The following is a 20,143-nucleotide window of genomic DNA, read 5'->3' as shown; positions in this document are numbered from 1 at the left end:
TATTACAGAGAAAAAGGAAATCATTTTTAAAAATTTGGATTATTTGATTACAATGGAGTCTATGAGAGACAGTCTTCCCGTAATTTAGAGCATTCTGGATAACAAGTTTCTGGATCCTATACCTGTAAAATATAAATGCAATGGATTGTCTAGTACAGACAGGGACCACTCCATTCTAAGGGCCCTTGCTTGCTACAGGTTTGGGATCCGTTATTTAGAAAGCTCAGAATTACAGAATGGCTGTCTCCCATAGATTCCATGTTATCCAAAGTTTTAAAAATCCGGAAACCCGTTATCCAGAAAGCTCTGAATTATGGAAAGGCCACCTCCCATAGACTCCATTATAATAAAAGTTTTTCAAAATTATTTCCTTTTTCTCTAATAATAAAACAGTAGCTTGCACTTGATCCCAACTAAGATACAATTAATCCTTATTGAAGGCAAAATTAACCTATTGGGTTTATTTAATGTTTACATGATTTTCTAGTAGACTTAAGGTATGAAGATCCAAATGACAGAAGGATCCATTATCCGGAAATCCCAGGTCCTGAGCATTCTGGATAACAGGTCCTATACCTGTATATTTTTATGCCAATCGAATGGAGCAGATACATTTGATCCCCGAAGAAACAACAAAGTTACAACTTACTTGACAATTTGTTTATTTCTGAGATTTGAAACTCAATTAGCACAGCCTAAGAGAGAGACTATTAGTCACATTACAATTTGCTCTCCTTCCATATTTATCTGAAGAAGAATCACTGGGAGGATATTGGTGCAGAAGGGAAATGCATCACTGTGTCCTTTAATATCCGTTTCCTGATGACTTTTATCAGAGCAATCAGTTTCATGAAGCCATCGCATCTATACATGTTACATATACATGTGCTTCCGTAATGCTAAGGTTTTATTTTGGTTGCCAATTTATGTATCATTTCGTCTATCAAAGGGACGGAACCACAGTTTGATATGTTCTCCATTATAAGGTAAAATCCATTGTTCTGTACTGACGGAAACAACGACCACCGGTTCATTCATTTTACTCATCGTTTTTGCCTTCCCAAGATATCAGCAGGATTTGACAATTTTTTTTATAGTTTAGCAGAGAATCTCAATTTAAAGGAGCAGTTCAGTGTAAAAATACAAACTGGGTAAATAGACAGGCTGTGTATAATAAAAAAAAAATGTTTTTATTATATAGTAGAACCCCCATTTAAAGTTTTTTAGGGGACCAGTAATAAATGATGTAAAATCCGGGAAAATGTAAAATCAGGGAGTTAAAGTAACTTTTTCTTCAAGTACTGAAAGGATATAAGCACAGGAGTCTGTTTTCTGTTACCCTATTTATGGGAAGGATGTCTCCCATAGACTCCATTTTAATCAAATAATTCAGATTTTTATAATTGATTTACTTTTTCTCTGTAGTAATAAAACAGTATAGGTACAGGATCCGTTATCTGGAAACCCATTGTCCAGAAAGCTCCGAATTACAGAAAGGCAATCTCCCATAGACTCCATTTTAATCAAATAATTCAGATTTTTATCATTGATTTACTTTTTCTCTGTAGTAATAAAACAGTACAGGTATGGGATCTGTTATCTGGAAACCCATTGTCCAGAAAGCTCCGAATTATGGAAAGGCATTCTCCCATAGACTCCATTTTAATGAAATAATTCAGATTTTTATCAGTGATTTTCTTTTTTTCTGTGATAATAAAACAATATAGGTATGGGATCTGTTATCTGGAAACCCATTGTCCAGAAAGCTCCAAATTACAGAAAGGCCATCTCCCATAGACTTCATTTTAATCAAATAATTTTTATAACTGATTTTCTTTTTCTCTGTAATAGAAAAACAGTACAGGTATGGGATCCGTTATTTGGAAACTCATTATCCAGAAAGCTCCGAATTACAGAAAGGCTGTCTCCTATAGACTCCATTTTATTCTAATAAACCAATCTTTTGAAAAATGATTTCCTTTTTCTCTGCAATAATAAAACAGGAGCTTGTAATTCATCCCAACTAAGATATAATTAATCCTTATTGGAAGCAAAAAAAATGAAGAACACCAAAAACGAAAAAACATTTAACACACACACACATATGTGTGTATATATATATATATATATATATATATATATATATATATATATATATATATATATATATATATATATATGTATATATATATATAATACACAAAAGCCATGAATATCTTGTAAATTATATCCTTATAAACGGTGAGTAGTGATGTCATCAGTTATAAACGGTGAGTAGTGATGTAATTTCTGTCACATGACTCACTAAAATTTGTGTATTATAATAAATAAAGTACCCCCAGTTGTAAAATATGAGGATATTATAGGTTACCTCGGAGTTCCATGACCTGTATAAAAACACTCGGCCTTCAGCCTCGTGTTTTTATAGGGTCATGAAACTCCTCGGTAACTTATAATATCCTTATATTTTACAAGAGGGGGTACTTTATTCACTATATATATGTATATATATATATATATGTATATATATATATATATATATATATATATATATATATATATATATATATATATATATATATATATATATATATATATATATATATATCTGTGCACAAATACATACTGGAATGGGATCCGTTATCCAGAAACCCATTATCCAGATAGCTCACAATTATGGGACGACCATCTCCCACAAATTCAATTTTAATCAAATAATTTTAAGAATAATTTCCTTTTTCTCTGTAATAATAAAACAGTACCTTGTACTTGATCCCAACTAAGATATAATTAATCCTTATTTGAGGCAAAACCAGCCTATTGGGTTTATTACACGTTTACATGATTTTCTAGTAGACGTAAGATATGAAGATCCACATTACGGTAAGATCCATTATCCGAAAACTCCCAGGTCCTGAGCATTCTGGCAAGCAGCATTTTATGAGCACTTCTGATATACAGGTATGGGACCTGTTATCCAGAATGCTTGGGACCTGGGGTTTTCCGGGTAACAGATCGTTCCATAATTTGGATCTTCATACCTTAAGTCTACTAGAAAATCATGTAAACATTAAATAAACCCAATAGGCTGATTTTGCTTCCAATAAGGATTAATTATATCTTAGTTGGGATCAAGTACAAGTTACTGTTATATTTTTACACAGAAAAAGGAAATCATTTTTAAAAACTTGGTTTAATTGATTATAATGGAGTCTATGGGAGACGGCCTTTCTTTAATTCAGAGCTTTCTGGATAACTGGTTTCCGGATAATGGATCCCATACCTGTATATTGCTAGCCTATGCTCAACATTGTCACACAGGAGCTTGACTGCATTGAGCTTTCTCATTATGCAATAAACCTTCAGGCAATAATGTCCCTGCATCAATGATAAACTGTAAGTAGCCTCTGGCTAGAGCTAGCTGAATCAGACATGACTTGCCCTGGTTAATAACACTGGCCATGTCTGTTTAATCCTGGTAATTAATATTGCTATTTGCATTTAGCGTATGCACGGGGCGACACTTTCAGAAGTGGATGGAACCATGAAATGAGATTATCAGCATCCTGAGCTTTGCAGAAAGTAGTCTGCTAAACAAAATCTCCTTCTTTACTTAATTAAAGGCATTCAAGCACAAAAAGTGAATTAATGACACCAGAAATAAATATATTTTTCAGCTAAATTCTCGAAAAATTATGAATATTAATATTTTAAAAGAGAAAAACGTTTTCTTTTTTTTTTTTTGCACACTGTATGTATGGGACTGAGAAATAGTGTCCTCATTTACTGTGCAATTCCCTAAGGTTTGGCCACAGAAGGTCTCCTTAGTCTATGGAGAGAGTAATTCTATTCCTGAGTCAAAGCATGACCCTTAGCTTTCCCTGGTTTAGCCATAAGGTGGCAGTGAGCTATAATATTAAACGGAAAGCCATGTGCTTCTGGGGGCTTTTTGCCAGAGACTCCCCTAAGTGGATGGGAGTCAGACGTGGAGTATATTATTAGTGCAGGATTTAGTAAGGGGCAGCTATATCCTGTCACATGTCTCCAGGAGAGATAGCCAGGTTCAGGGCTAATTAGATGAGCAGCTCTTAGCTCCAACGAGTGTTAGAACAGGTTAGATCTCCAGTGGGACTGACGCCAAGAAAGGGAACCAGTGTATAGGTTTTAGGGACTAGATAGATTACCACTTGAGTTCTCCTTCAACCCTAAAATATATATGGGTAAAAATACCATATTTTATATGCTGAACTTATTGCACCAGCCCAAAGTTTCAGCTTGTCAATAGCAGCAATGATCCAGGACTTCAAACTTGTCACAGGGGGGTCACCATCTTGAAAAGTGTCTGTGACACTCACATGCTCAGTGGGCTCTGAGAAGCTGTTGGGAAGCTAAGCTTAGGGCTCGTCACTAATTACCCAGCAGAAAATGAGCTTCCCCTGTAATATAAGCTGATGCTACAGGTTTGCTGATTATTAAATTCTGATGCTAATTGCACTGGTTTCTGTGCTGCCATGTAGTAATTATCTGTATTAATTACTAATCAGCCTTATATTGTGACATTTCTATTCTATGTTTACTGTATATTGTGAGTGGGTCCCTAAGCTCAGTAAGTGACAGCAGCACAGAGCATGTGCAGTGAATCAGCAGAAAAGAAAATGGGGAGCTACTGGGGCATCTTTGGAGACACAGATCTTTACTGCTAAAGGGCTGTGGTTGCCTTGGGCTGGTACAGAAGTCCAAAACATAATGAACAACATTTCTAGCTACTTCTTTAGTTAGGCTTTAGTTCTCCATTAAAGAGGAGTACCCCCGAAGAAGAAGAGGATCTCTGGGGGAACTTTCTTCGTACGAGTTCTATTGAAGGGAATATTGTTACAATATTCTCCTTTGAGGATTGTTCTAAATAATGAATTACTGGTTAATGCTTTGGACCTGGGGTTTTCCAGAAAATGGATCTCTCCGTAATTCGTATCTTCATACCTTAAGTCTACTAGAAAATCATGTAAACATTAAATAAAACCAATAGGCTGGTTTTGTTTCCAATAAGGATTTATTATATCTTAGTTGGGATCAAGTACAAGCTACTGTTTTATTATTACAGAGAAAAAGGAAATCATTTTTAAAAATATGGATTATTTGGATAAAATGCAGTCTACGGGAGGCAGCCTGTCCGTATTTCGGAACTTTCTGGATAACAGGTTTCCGGATAACGGATCCCATACCTGTACTTAACTCAAAGCCACTTTCCGGACATTTTATCACGTTGACAAAATATAAATGTGGCCGGAAGTAACACTGTATTTTGTCTGGGTCACAAAATATCCAGAATGTGGCTTCTGGTTTAATACAAATAAAGAGAATTAAAAGGGTGTTCATGTCATTATTTAACATTTTCCCTTTCTATATTTCTTAATTGAATATTGAAGGATGAATATATAATTATTTTTTTTATTTTTATTTTTCTCCTTCATGATAAGAAACGGCCTTTGCAATTAAACAACTAGCCCCATCTAACATGGGGCTAGACATATTGTCAGTTTCCCAGCTGCCCCCAGTCATGTGACTTGTGCTGTTAAAAACTTCAGTCACTCTTTACTGCTGTACTGTAAGGGCAGAGACACACGCTGCTATTTTGGGAGATTAGTTGTCCATCAACAAATCACTTCTTCGGGTGACAAAATCCCCCCCACTGCCGCAGGCTAGAATGTAAATCCCCGGCGGGATGGCACTCTGAGCGTTTCGTTTTACAAAGTCACCCAAAGTTGCCTAACGAGGAAATTTCAGGCGACTTCGGAAAGCGAAGCAGTCTGAGTGCCACCCTGAAGCTTTGTTTTCCGAAGTCGCCCGAAGTTGCCTCATGAGTAAACTTCGGAAAGCTGAAGTGATCCGAGTGCCATCCCACCGGCGATTTACATTCTAGCCGGCGGGATGGCACTTGGAGAGCTTTGTTTTCTGAATTCGATAAGAGTTTCCTCGTGAGGCAACTTCAGAAAATGAAGCGCACCAATTGCCATCCTGTGGGGGTTTAAATTCTGGCTGGCGGGAGGCAGTTTGGGGAGATTAGTCGCCCAAAGAAGAATCGATTTGTCGCTGGGCGACTAATTTCCCAGCATGTGTCTCTGCCCTAAATTGGAATGATATCATCCCTACCCTTTTCCCCCCAGCAGCCTAACAACAGAACAATGGGAAGGTAACCAGATAGCAGCTCCCTAACACAAGATAACAGCTGCCTGGTAGATCTAAGAACAACACTCAATAATAAAATCCAGGTCCCACTGAGACTGATTCAGTTACATTGAGTAGGAGAAACAACAGCCTGTCAGAAAGCAGTTCCATCCTAAAGTGCTGGCTCTTTCTGAAACCAGGCAAAATGACCTGAGATGCAGCTACACAACAATATTACAACTAAAAAAAATACACTTGCTGGTTCAGGAATGAAATTTTATATGGTAAAGTGAATTTTTTGCAGTGTAAACAGTGTAATTTAGAAATAAAAACTACATCATAAAAATCATGACCGATTTCCTTTTAAGTACCAGACACAACAGAGCATTTCTGTAGCCAACATTGCCTCTGTAAAAGCAGACTCCAAATATATATTGCAGCCGCTCAACTAGAATATATTCTTATTAAACAAATCTCCCGCACATCTTCTAAAGTCCTTGTAACAGGGACTCAACCTTTTTTTAGATTTGGCCTTTTTTCCGTATAATTACATTGGAAAAAATAATTAGATTCAATAAGGATTGCAATACTCCAGCAAGCACACAGACACTATTATTATGTATGATGATTCATATCAAACAAAAGGAATATTTGAGCAGTACAACAGTCCTGTCCTGCCAAAGAACAGCTGAGAGGAAACTGACATAGGGAATAATGTAAACCCAGATACAGGGAACATCAAAGAAAAAAGCATAGGAGTAATAACATCCATATATTTTGCATACATGTCAACGACATGATGATAGTCAAATATTTCTGGCCCCAAAAGGGGTGTGGAAAGTGGAGAGGGTTCAAGGCATCTTGGCAGTACAAGTATGGGAGCTGTTATCAAGAATGTTCGGGACCTGAGGTTTTTCTGGATTACAGATCTTTCCGTAATTTAGATCTTCATACCTTTAGTCTACTAGAAAATCATGTAAACATGAAATAAACCCATTAGGCTGGTTTTGCCTCCAATAAGGATTAATTATTTGTTAGTTGGGATCAAGTACAAGCGACTGTTTTATTATTACAGAGAAAAAGGAAATCATTTTAATAGATGTGGATTATTTGATTAAAATGGAGTCTGCAGGAGACAGCCTTTCCGTATTCGGAACTTTCTGGATAACAGGTTTCCGGATAACGGATCCCATACCTATCAGGGGTGTTGCCTAAAATGTTCTAATTTTTTATATTATAGTACTGGGTGTAAGTATATTATAGTACAGGTATGGGACCTGTTATCCTGAATGCTTGGGTCCTGGGGTTTTCTGCATATTGGATCTTTCTGTACTACTAACTAGAAAATCATTTAAATATTAATGGGGTGGTTCACCTTTAAAGTAACTTTTGAAATGTTATAGAACGGTCAAGTCTAAGCAACTTTTCAATTAGTTTTCATTATTTTTTTTCTTCTGACTCTTTTTTTTCAGCTTTCAAATGGGCGTTGCTGACCCCTTCTGAAAAACAAATGCTCTGTAAGGCTACAAATATATAGTTATTGCTACTTTGTATTACTGATCCTTCTTTTCAGCCCTCTCCTATTCATATTCCAGTCTCTTATTCCAATCAATGCATGGTTGCTAGGGGAATTGGGACCCTAGCAGCCTAGCTCTCGGAGGCATTATAAAGGTGTTTTCTATTCAAGTACCATATATACTCGAGTATAAGCCGAGTTTTTCAGCCCCCAAAATATGCTGAAAAACTCTACCTCGGCTTATACTCGGGTCAAGCGCAAAAACGGTTGCCGGCGTCTAAGAATAGTCGCCGGCGTCTAAGAATAGTCGCCGGCACCTAAGAATAGTCGCCAGCGTCCAAGAATAGTCCCCAAGAATATTCGCCGGCGTCCAAGAATGGTCGCCGGCATCCAAAAACTAGACGCTGGCACCTCCAATGGGAGCAGAAACCCTCAATTTTTTTATTGAAACTTACCAGAAGCTGCTGCCTTTCTCACCCTAGGCTTATACTCGAGTCAATAAGCTTTCCCAGTTTTTGGAGGTAAAATTAGGTACCTCGGCTTATACTCGGAACGGCTTATACTCGAGTATATACGGTAAATACGAGGCACAATAGGTGGTACATGATGCTTTTCAGCTATAAAGTCTTTAAAGGATTTACTAATAGTCTGTGCATTATGTGCAAAAGAACCCGGCAGGTCTGATTCTGATCTTAATAGGTCTATGGGTTCAATCTGGTCCAAGGTATTGCAGGATGGATTTCTAGGGAATAAGAAAAGCAGAATATTGACTTACCATCTAAGATGGACATGTTTTTTCCAGTAGCTTTTGTTGCTCTTCCACTAGAGGGCTGATCAGCGCTTGCACTGCCTGCAAACAAGGAACACAGAGTAAATGTTGAACAATTTCAAGGCTCGATGAAGCATGCCTTGGGTCCTATTTAAAGCAGAACTAAATCCTAAAAATTAATAGGGCTAAAAATACCATGTTTTATATAGTGAACTTATTGCACCAGCCTAAAGTTTCAGCTTGTCAATAGCAGCAATGATCCAGGACTTCAAACTTGTCACAGGGGGTCAACATCTTGGAAAGTGTCTGTGACACTCACATGCTCAGTGGGCTCTGAGCAGCTGTTGAGAAGCTAAGCTTTGGGCTCGTCACTAATTATCCAGCAGAAAATGAGGTTGGTCTGTAATATAAGCTGATGCTACAGGGCTGATTATTAAATTCTGATGCTAATTGCTAATCAGCCTTATATTGTGACATTTCTATTCTATGTGTACTGTATATTGTGAGTGGGTCCCTAAGCTCAGTAAGTGACAGCAGCACAGAGCATGTGCAGTGAATCAGCAGAAAAGAAAATGGGGAGCTACTGGGGCATCTTTGGAGACACAGATCTCAGCCTTGGGCTGGTACAGAAGCACAAAACATCATGTACAACATTTCTAGCTACTTCTTTAGTTTCACTTTCCTTGTCCTTTAACAAATAATTTCTCATATCTCATCAAAGGAGAACAAAAAAAGTGATTAGAGCAGTGGCGGTCTTCTCTGGCCAACTTTCTGTGCCCCCTTTACATTATAATTGTCATTCAAGGGACTGATTTCATTTATCCAGAGATTTTCTGGATACTGAAGGAGGTTGAAGGCCAATAGATGTATGTGCTGTTTAGCATGACTGATAAGGCAACACAGGTATGGGACCGGTTATTCAGAATACTTGGGTCCTGGGGTTTTCCAGATAACAGATCTTTCTGTAATTTAGATCTTCATACCTTAAGTCTACTAGAAAATAATGTAAGCATATATAACCAATAGGCTGGTTCCAATAAGGATTAATTATAACTTAGTTTGGATCAAGTACAAGGTACTGTTTTATTATTACAGAGAAAAAGAAAATAATTTAAATTTTTTTTTAATTATTTAGATAAAATGTCTATGGGAGACAGACATTCCGTAATTCGGAGCTTTCTGGATAACGGGTTTCTGGATAACAGATCCCAAACCTGTAGCAAGCAAGGGCCCTTAGAATGGAGTGGTCCCTGTATGTACTAGACAATCCATTGCATTTATATTTTATAAGCATAGGATCCGGAAACCCATTATCCAGAAACCTTTAAATTATGGAAAGGCGCCTCTCAGACTCCATTGTAATCAAATAATCACATTTTTAAAAATGATTTCCTTTTTCTCTGTAATAATAAAACACTACAGGTATGGGACCTGTTATCCAGAATTCTCGGGACCTGGGGTTTTCCGGTAATGAATCTTTCCATAATTTGGATCGTCATAGCACTAAGTGTGTGCCACTTATTAAAGTGGTTGTTCACCTTCCAACACTTTTTTATTTATTAATTCTACTAGAAAATCATGTAAACATTAAATAAGCCCAATAGGCTGATTTTGTTTCCAATAAGGATTAATTATATCTTAGTTGGGATCAAGTACAAACTACTGTTTTATTATTACTGAGAAAAAGGAAATCATTTTTAAAAACTCGGATTATTTGATTATAATGGAGTCTATGGGAGGCGGCCTTTCCATAATTCTAAACTTTCTGGATAATACGTTTCTGGATAACGGATCCCATACCTGTAATTGTATATTGTGACCTGGTTATTAGGTATGTTCTACATCAGTGCTGTCCAACTTCTATGGTACCGAGGGCCGGAATTTTTCTAATCTACATGGTGGAGGGCCCATAACGGCCACTCCCTGTTTTTAGACCACACCCACTTTAAACCACACCCAGGTTACCGCAAGACCATATTCACATTAATAGCACACCAAAAAAACCAAATGGTTGGTGCTCACTGCAGGGATCAGGGCTGGAACTAGGGGTAGGCAAAGTAGGCAGCTGTCTAGGGCGTCATCATTGAGGGGCACACTTTTAAGGGGATTTTTTTCAGTTTTTAACTTTTTCGTTTTTGTCAAGCGTTTATTTAATAATCTGTTTCAGTAATCATGGTCACCCAGTTGGGTGGAATCCATCTCCTTCACCTTCTCCCTCTTGCCGGCAAGTAATAGCTCCTTCTGTGCGGTGCATCGTGACTTGCGTACATGCGTCAATGATGTCACTGATGTGATGACATAGAGAGGCAGAGAGCTGGGGGGCTGCTTGGTGTGGCTCGCTCTCGCTGCTCTCAGACTTGCACAGTTGCATTGAACTGAAGACATTCTTTCTATTACTGTAAAGTGTGAAGCTTCCTGCTGGCACAGCCAGGTACAGATTTGGTGGCCATATGTTTGTTGTTGCTGCTGGGCAGGGCAGTGGTACAGGTACATAAATACTTGGGGGCAATATGATGTGATCTGATTTCATTTTTGGCTGCTGTTGGCACAGGTAAAGGTTGGGGGCAATATGATGGCTGCAGGAGGGCTGTATTATGGATGGCTGCTGGACTTGCTGGTACAGGGGGCAGTTATATAAATGAAAACATTTTCTTGCTTTCTTTATTTAAAAACCATCATGGTAAGGAGGGAAATGGTAATGCAGGACAGGGGGCACAGACTGAAGCTCTTGCCTAGGGAGCCAAACTACCTTGACCCGGCACCGGCAGGGATATGCCTCATATGTGAAAATAGCTAAGTCATATTAAGACATACCCGTAAATCCATATGCCTCCTCCTCCCCTGTGTATAATACAGTACCCCAGCATATGATTAAACACCTTAGGGGCCACTAACAATAATTTTCAAATGCTAACAAACCCCCAGAACAAATACCCATAGGGAAGGCAGAACAGAGCAGGAGACAGGAATCAGGACCAGTCTAATATGTACTACATACAGTGACACAGTGCTGGTGCCCCATTAACATTTTGAATAAAGTGTGAACAGGTGAACAATATGGGCAGTTTCAGTCTGGGTCTCAGGTAGAACAGTAAAGGCCTTTAGGATATAAACAATAGAGGTGTCACAAGTGTGAACAATACAGGGGGATCACAGGTGTGAACAATACAGGGGATTACAGTGTTAATTTGAGGTTTAAACAATGCAGGGGCCAATTCATCTCTGTAGTGATACCTTTTAAATCTTACATATGGTAAGCAGACCCAGCAGGCAGACTTTGATGTGGAGGGCCATATAAGGGGGGGGGGGGGTCGCGGGCCGCCAGTTGGACAGCCCTGTTCTACATACTTTCAATAATATCTCTAACTGCTAATTTGTTTTAAAGATGCTTTATTGACATACTTCTACAATATGTCTTTATTATTCAGCAGAGTCACACTTTGCTTTACTGCTATAAAGCCTTTCTATATTAAAGGTGTTGTTGCCCTAATTTAACCATTAGTGTGATCTCTAGAGACGTCTGAGATAATTTGCATTTGGTTTTCATTTTCAATTATGGTTTTTGAGTTATTTAGCTTTTTATTCAGCAGCTCTGCAGCTACAATGTCAGCAGTCTGGTTGCTAGGGTTCAAATCACCCTAGCAACCATGCATCAATTTGAATAAGAGACTGGAATATGAATAAGAGAGTCTGAATATAAAGATTATTAAAATTAAAAGTAGCAATAACAATAATTGTGTAGCCTTACAGAGCATTTGCTTTTTAAATGGGGTCAGTGACCCGCCATTTGTAAGCTGGAAAGTGCCAGAAGGCAAATAAATCAAAAACAAGAAAAAATGAAGGCCAATTGAAAAGCTGCTTAGAATTAGCCATTCTGTAACATACTAAAAAAGTTAACTGCAAGGTGAAACACCCTTTAAAGGATAAGTAAACCTTTAAAATAGGTGAATGTAAAATTGATGAGACTGCTATTCTAAGAACCTTTGCAATATACATTAATTTTTTTTTTAATTCAAAGATATTAAAGGATACATGTACTGTTAATATCATTGAACTTTGTTACAACTTCGCCACCTGCTGGTCATTTTCCCACCAGTCTGACCACCAAGTAGTCAAGGACGTCGTCAGGAGAAACAAAGAGGCTGCTCTGATTTTCTTCTGCTTAGGAAAGATTTGAGAAAGGTTTCTATTTTTTAACTAAAAAAATCTAGAATTTTTCAAGATGTATTATACCCGATGCTGCAAAAAGCCAGAATCCAAAAATCCACCATCTCAGACTTGTCTTGGTCCTGTAGTCAGTGGAAGAGGCACCTATCTCAATTTGAAGTTTTTGTGGGCAGAAAAGGGTTAGGCCCAAAAATCCGACTTTTTCTGGGTTTTCGGGCAAAAACTCCATAAATTTGAGTAATTTGGGGAAAAAAAACCACAATTTGAGTGATTCTGTTTCGCTTGATTTTATCGAGTTTAGCCGTAATCGGATTAAATCAAGTTCTTATTTATTATTAAATAAGTTAAAATCGTGCATGGGTGTTTGGTCGTAATTTTTTTTTATAAATATAAATTTGGATTTTTACGGATTTATAAATTCTGATTTTAGTAAATAACCCCCTAAGTGTTTCTATAAGTTAGGGGATTTTTATATTGTAAATAGTAGGTGTCATGGATACACAGCTGACCCTTTCATTATCAAATCTGATATAACCAGACATCAATAAGATTCTTTCCTTTCTGACTGATGAGTGTTTAAACAAGGCCTATTTCTAAGGATGCACCAAATCCAGGATTCGGTTCGGGATTTGGTCTTTTTCAGCAGGATTCGGCCGAATCCTTCTGCCCGGCCGAATCCTTCTGCCCGGCCGAACCGAATCCGAATTTGCATATGCAAATTAGGGGTGGTGAGGGAAATCACTTGACTTTTTGTCACAAAACAAGGAAGTAAAAAAATTTTCCCCTTCCCACCCCTAATTTGCATTTGCAAATTAGGGTTCAGATTCGGTTTGGTATTCGGGGGTTCGACCGAATCCAAAACAGTGGATTCGGTGCATCCCTACTTATTTCTTTCAGGTTTCTAGTTCTTACCCTCTTTTCTTTAGATGCTGCATGGCCTCAATCTTCACATGAGCTGGTACACGTCAAGACTTTTACATTTACTCTTCAATAATCAATTTTGTATAAAGAAAGTGTAAAAAGCAGGTTTCTTTATAATTCATGGGATGGTACTTTGCAGATGTTGTGTGTATCTGCAGTATATATATCTAGTACGCAGTTTGCTTTTGTACCTATAAGATTTATTTTCATGTGCTCGCTATTGATGTCTTACTAATGAAAGGCACTAAATAATTGGTGAAATGTAGCATAGGGCACTTCATTATCAACAAATTACATTGGTGGGTGGAAAACAGCAATATAGATGCTACGAAATTCCACATTGCCCAGCAGCTATTGCAAATTGATTGTACTTTTTAGTTCTACGTTTCACTTTTCATTTCCCAGCTGGAATAGACCCAGCAGGAAGGCAGGAATACCAGCAAAGTGTTTTCTAATAAACAACCAAAGTACTTGGCCTGTGGCATTTGATTCGTGTACATTCCACATGAGTGCAGGAAGATTGCAGAGCAACCCTTTTTTATAAGCAGTTCTAGTTGCTTATTGGGGACGTTATACACAGTGTGAAGCGAAGCAGGGGGTAATGGGCACAGTGAAAGATCTTTATCAACATTTATATTTATTAAAGGGGTTGCTCACCTTCAAACACTTTTTTTCCCATTTAGTTGGCTTCACATAGATCACCAGAAATAAAGACTTTTTCCAATTAATTTCTATTTTCTATTTGTGACGGTTGTGCTAATATTGAAGTGTAAAGTTTACATTTTTCACCGTCCATAGCAGCTCTGGGAAGGGGGGGGGGGTCGCCGACTCTTTCACCGTTTAAATTGATACATTTAGATGATACATTTGTTATCTCTGTCCCTGCTGAACAGAATCCCTGTCTCATTAAAGGCAACTGTTAGAATTGATACAATAGTTGCTAATATTCCAGAGCTACTGCTGAGAAATGTATCAACTAATTGTTACGGAATGCATTTTAGGACATCATCAGGAGAACACACACTCCTGCATGTGCTCTCGTAAAGAAGAAGTAAGCAGACTTGTCTCTTATTCTACTAATTTATCCGAAGAAATTGCAGCCACACTTCAGTGCAGCCCACATTTGCTGTAGCAATCTCCCCACGCATTTAGCGCTACGCTCCGTTTTTTTTTAATACAATGATCAGGGGGGGGGGGTCTGGCCCGGTGGGGGCCCATGAAGGGTCGGGGCCCACCAGGTTTTTTCCCGGTTTCCCGCCGGGCCAGTCCGACCCTGTCCCCACTCGTGGCTCATTCATCAGCCCTCCCTCCTCGGTCCCCAGACCTCCCTCCTCAAACCTCAATTCTCAGCCCTCATTACAAAATCCCTCCATCCTCAGCCCTCCCTCCTCAGCTATCAGACTGGCTTGGGCTGAGAGCTGAGGTGGGAGGGCTGAGGACCAAAGGAGGGAGGGCTGAGGAATTTCGAGAGCGCATGCAGGAGCGTGTCTTCTCCTGATGATGTCTAAAAATGCGTTCCGTAAACTGAAGCAACTAAATGTAGCAAATTGTAACAGTTCAGAATCTGATCTCTGAGCTGCCAGACTGAGACACCAAAGACATGAACATTAAATTTAAACTTAAATTTTAATAGAATGGTAAAAAATAAAAAATGGAAAGTAATTGGAAAAAAAGTCATTGTTTATGGTGAACAATCTAAAAACAAGTGAACTGAAAATAGTGTTTGGAAGGTGAACATCCCCTTTAAAGGATAAGTAAGCCTTTAACATTAATTTCCTCAATTTGTTTGAGATTTTAACACTTGAATTTTAATACATAACTAGGGAAGCACCGAATCCAGGATTCAGTTCAGGATTCAGCAAGGATTCCGCCTTTTTCAGCAGGATTTGGACAAATCCTTCTTGCCCGGCCTAACCGAATCCTAATTTGCAAATGCAAATTAGGGTCAGGGAGGGAAATCTCGTGAGTTTTTGTCACAAAACAAGAAAGTAAAAAATGTTTCTGAATCTTTTGCGAAAGATTCAGGGGTTCGGCTGAATTTAATATAGTGGATTTGGTGCATCCCTATAAATAACCCCCTTACAATTCAGACACTATTTCTTTTCAGTGTTCCTGTAGCATGTATAGGACAGTTACAAACCTCTTCCCCGTCTTGAAGTTCCCCTTGTGGTTGTACTCTGTCCTCTGCCTCCCCGGGCACGGCCTCTTCCCCTGCCACGTGCTGGCATTGATGCTCTAACATCTTCATCATCAGACAGTGACACCTTTCTCAGTAGTGCATCATCATCCTCATCACTCATTTCAACATCTGGCGCCTGTGATCTGTGGGTTCTGGCCCGTTGAATAGCCTGGGAGGACACACAAATGCTTTACTGGCATGTTCCTGTACATACAATTTCTTTCTCATAAGGTTTCAATCGACTGGAACCTGAAACAGCTTCTGATGTTATTGTAATAACACCTGCTATAAAGGACATACACAATTATACAAATAACATAACAAATGCACCCCAAAATAATAATTAAAAATGATATTTGAAGTTGTTTGAGTTATGTATAAAAGCACTAACATTAATGGGGTGGTTCATCTTTAAGTTAACTTTTAGTTAATGTTATAGAATGGCCAATTCTAAGCAACTTTATCAATTGGTCTTTTTTTTTTATATAGTTTATAGTATAGTATAGTCCAGCTTTTAAACGGGGGTCACTGACCCCATCTAAAAACAAATTCTATTAGTCATCTTTCTTCCAGGCCTCTCCTATTCACATCAAAAAACAGAATTAATAAAAAATGAAAATCAATTGCAAATTGTCTCAGAATATCACTCTCTACATCATACTAAAAGTTAAAGGGATACTGTCATTAGAAAAAAAAATGTTTTCAAAATGAATCAGTTAATAGTGCTGTTCCAGCAGAATTCTGCACTGAAATCCATTTCTCAAAAGAGCAAACCATTTTTTTTATATTCAATTTTGAAATCTGACATGGGGTTCGACATATTGTCAATTTCCCATCTGCCCCAAGTCATGTGACTTGTGCTCTGATAAACTTCAATCACTCTTTACTGCTGTACTGCAAGTTGGAGTGATATCAACCCCTCCCTTTTTTCCCGCCAGGAGCCAAACAAAAGAACAATGGGAAGGTAACCAGATAGCAGCTCCCTAACACAAGATAACAGCTGCCTGGTAGATCTAAGAACAACACTCAATAGTAAAAACCCACGTCTCACTGAGACACATTCAGTTACATTGAGAAGGAAAAACAGCAGCCTGCCAGAAAGCATTTCTCTCCTAAAGTGCAGGCACAAGTCACATGACCAGGGGCAGCTGGGAAATTGACAAAATGTCTAGCCCCATGTCAGATTTCAAAATTGAATATAAAAAAATCAGTTTTTCTGTCTTTTGTGAAATGGATTTCAGTGCAGAATTCTGCTGGAGCAGCACTATTAACTGATTCATTTTGAAAAAATTTTTTCCCCCATGACAGTATCCCTTTAACTCGAAGGTGAACAACCCCTTTGAGGGCAGAGACAAGCTGCTATTTCGGGAGAAAAGGCGCCCAGTGACAAATCGCTTCTTCTTCGGGCGACTAATCTCCTCAAACTGCCTTCCCGCTGGTTAGAATGTAAATCACTGGCGGGATGGAAATCAGATCTCTGCAACACAGTACCTTCTACAACCTTTATGATTTACAGCAGAGCAAGCTTTATCATGTTTCATTTGTGACTCCAACATTAAAACAAAAGCAGACCTTTCTTGCAATTCTGTCGCTATTCAGCTGGGTTGTAGGATATGTGCAATTCCTAACACAACTGGGCTGGTCGATCAATGCTAATGCAGCTAGAGATGCACAGAATCCACTATTTGGGATTTATGAAAGCAGAACTGAATTCTAATTTACATATGCAAATTAGGGATGGGAAAGAAAAAAGTTTAAAACATTTTTTTACTTCCTTGTTTCGTGACTAAAAGTCACGCGATTCCCCTTCCTGTCCCTAATTTACATATGTAAATTTGGATTCTGTTCGGCAAGAACCGAAACCTGCATTCGTTGCATCCCTAAATGTAACTGAACCAAAGATGACTGGCCAAACAAACTGCTTTACGAGAAACCAATTTAGCATATCCTTTGTGCCAACCTGGAAGTGAAGGGGCCCCAATGTCCCCTGTAGTGCTGGATCTAGGGTTGCCCCCTTTTGGCCTGGCTGAAACAGGGCAGAGAGTGGGGCTGTGATGCAATGGGGGTGGGTCTGTTACACTGTGGGGGGGGGGGGGGTTAGTGACATCAGGGGCGGGGCTATGACGCTATGGTGATTAGCCGATCGCTGCGTCAATCATTGGGAATCCTGTCCAGGTTTTCCTAATTTGGAAAAACGGGCGGCCAGTTTTTACCCGCACAGCACTTTAAAAAACCGGGCTTTCTGCGTCAAAAACGGACAGGTGACAACCCTAGCTGGATCAAAGTAGTTGGGCTATTCCCATTTCCATCCAAACTGCACGAATATCCTACTGACTGTTATGTGGATTGGCTGGATAAAATATTAAATAACTTTGCACTTGTTGGATCAGCATAACATAGATCAGTGATCCCCAGCCAGTGGTTCGTGAGCACCCTTGTATGTTGCTCCCAGTGGCTTCAAAGTAGATGATTATTTTTAAATTTTAGGCTTGGAGGCAAGTTTTGGTTGCATATAAAACAGGTGTACTGCCAAACAGAGTCTCCTGTAGGCTGCCAGCCACATACAGGCTAAGAAATAGCCAATCACAGCCCCATGCATGCTTGTATTGCTCCTGAGTGCTTTTTATGTTTTAGTGTGGCTCATGCGTAAAAAAAAAGTTGGGGACCCCTGACAAAGAAGAAGGGGAAAGCCACCACCCCTCTTTTATTTTGCCCTATAGCTCTTAGTCTACTGTGATGATTTTTGTTCTGACCCCTGACACCCCACCCATCTTGAAAAGATAAAAATTGAAGTATTGCAACGGTTTCTCTTACACAAGAATAAGATATGGATTAGTGCTACTTTTACATTTTTATTTCAAGAATACTACCTAACCTCCCCAAATCATAACAGACATTATTATTTCATGAAATTCTCAATATATAAGGGGCACGCTACCGAATTTATTATGAAATATAAATACTTCTGCCTGGTCTCCAGCTGAAGCTCTATGAAACAAAAAAAAATCTTGAAGTAAGATAATGTAGGATGAAAGATCTGGGAGGGAACGGGGCCCATAGAATGTAGTGCATCTCCAGGCGTATTAAAGGAATTCTTCAGAATAAAAATAAAAAGAGTGTAAAAAGATAGGCTGTGCAAAATAAAAAATGTTTCTAATATAGTTAGTTAGCCAAAAATGTAATGTATAAAGGCTGGAGTGACTGGATGTGTAACATAATAGCCAGAACACTACTTCCTGCTTTTCAGCTCTTTTGGTTTCCACTGATTGGTTACCAGGCAGTAACCAATCAGAGACTTGAGGGGAGGGCACATGGGCCATAACTGTTGATTTTGAATCTGAGCTGAATGCGGAGGATCAATTGCAAACTCACTGAACAGTTATGTCCCACGTGGCCTCCCTTATAGTCACTAATTGGTTACTGTCTGGTAACCAATCAGTGGAAAGCAAGAGAGCTGCAAAGGAGGAAGTAGTGTTCTGGCTATTATGTTACACATTCGGTTACTCTAGCCTTTATACATTACATTTTTGGCTAAATAACTATATTAGAAACATTTTCTATTTTGCACAGCCTATCTATTTATTTTTATACTGAACGGTTCCTTTAAGAGTTAATGTAGAAAAGTTAACACTAATCTGTTTGCTGCCATTGAATATCTTCTCTCAATGCCAACAAATGAAACTTTTTCAAGAGCAGTTTTAAGACCACTAATGTTCTGCCAAACTTCCTCCGTCAAGGCACTTATGTGAAAAAGGTGCAATTACATCTCTCCTATTTGTGCTCTCTGCTTCCGCGGCCGAGAGTAATTTTAAATTGCCTAACAAAGTCTTTTCACAAATGGAAGTCTGTTGTGGATTATGTTCTCGAGATTGCTCTTTAGATATTATTTTGTGGACTAAAAGTTGAGCCTTAAAACGTTTTGCTTTCTTTTAATCACTTACACTTCTATAAAGTTTTAATACAAAAAAGCAGATAAACTTATATAATACATTAAAGCTTTCGTATTCAAACGCTTATATACACACACAGATATGGGATCCGTTATCCAGAAACCCGTTACCCAGAAAGCTCTGAATTACGGAAAGGTGGTCTCCACATTTTATCCAAGAAAAATTAATTTTTAAAAATTAAATTCCTTTTTCTGTGTAATAATAAAACAGTAGCTTGTACTTGATCCCAACTAAGATATAATTAATCCTAATTGGAAGCAAAACCAGCCTATTGGGTTAATTTAATGTTTACATGATTTTCTAGTAGACAAGGTATGAAGATCCAAATTACAGAAAGATCTGTAATGTGGAAAACCCCAGATCCCCAGCATTCTGGATAATAGGTTCTATACCTGTACATGTATGAAACACAATTACAACATGCAATGCCATCAGATACTAAGAGGGTTATTTACTAAACTCTGAATGAAAAAATC

At 38.5% G+C, this 20,143-nt stretch overlaps 1 protein-coding gene across 2 annotated transcripts in view; it reads right to left on the bottom strand.

Annotated features, from left to right (window-relative positions):
* mre11.L (MRE11 homolog, double strand break repair nuclease L homeolog) overlaps nucleotides 1-20,143 on the bottom strand; it is a 98,656-nt gene that overhangs the window by 27,373 nt on the left and 51,140 nt on the right. For both annotated transcript variants that reach the window (NM_001087506.1, XM_018244846.2), the window contains 2 exon segments: nucleotides 8,457-8,531; nucleotides 15,679-15,886. In NM_001087506.1, the coding sequence (NP_001080975.1) occupies nucleotides 8,457-8,531; nucleotides 15,679-15,886 (283 nt within the window).

This window comes from Xenopus laevis, chromosome 2L, assembly GCF_017654675.1.
Source record: "Xenopus laevis strain J_2021 chromosome 2L, Xenopus_laevis_v10.1, whole genome shotgun sequence".
NCBI lineage: Eukaryota > Metazoa > Chordata > Amphibia > Anura > Pipidae > Xenopus > Xenopus laevis.
This window is presented reverse-complemented; position numbering and strand designations above follow the sequence as displayed.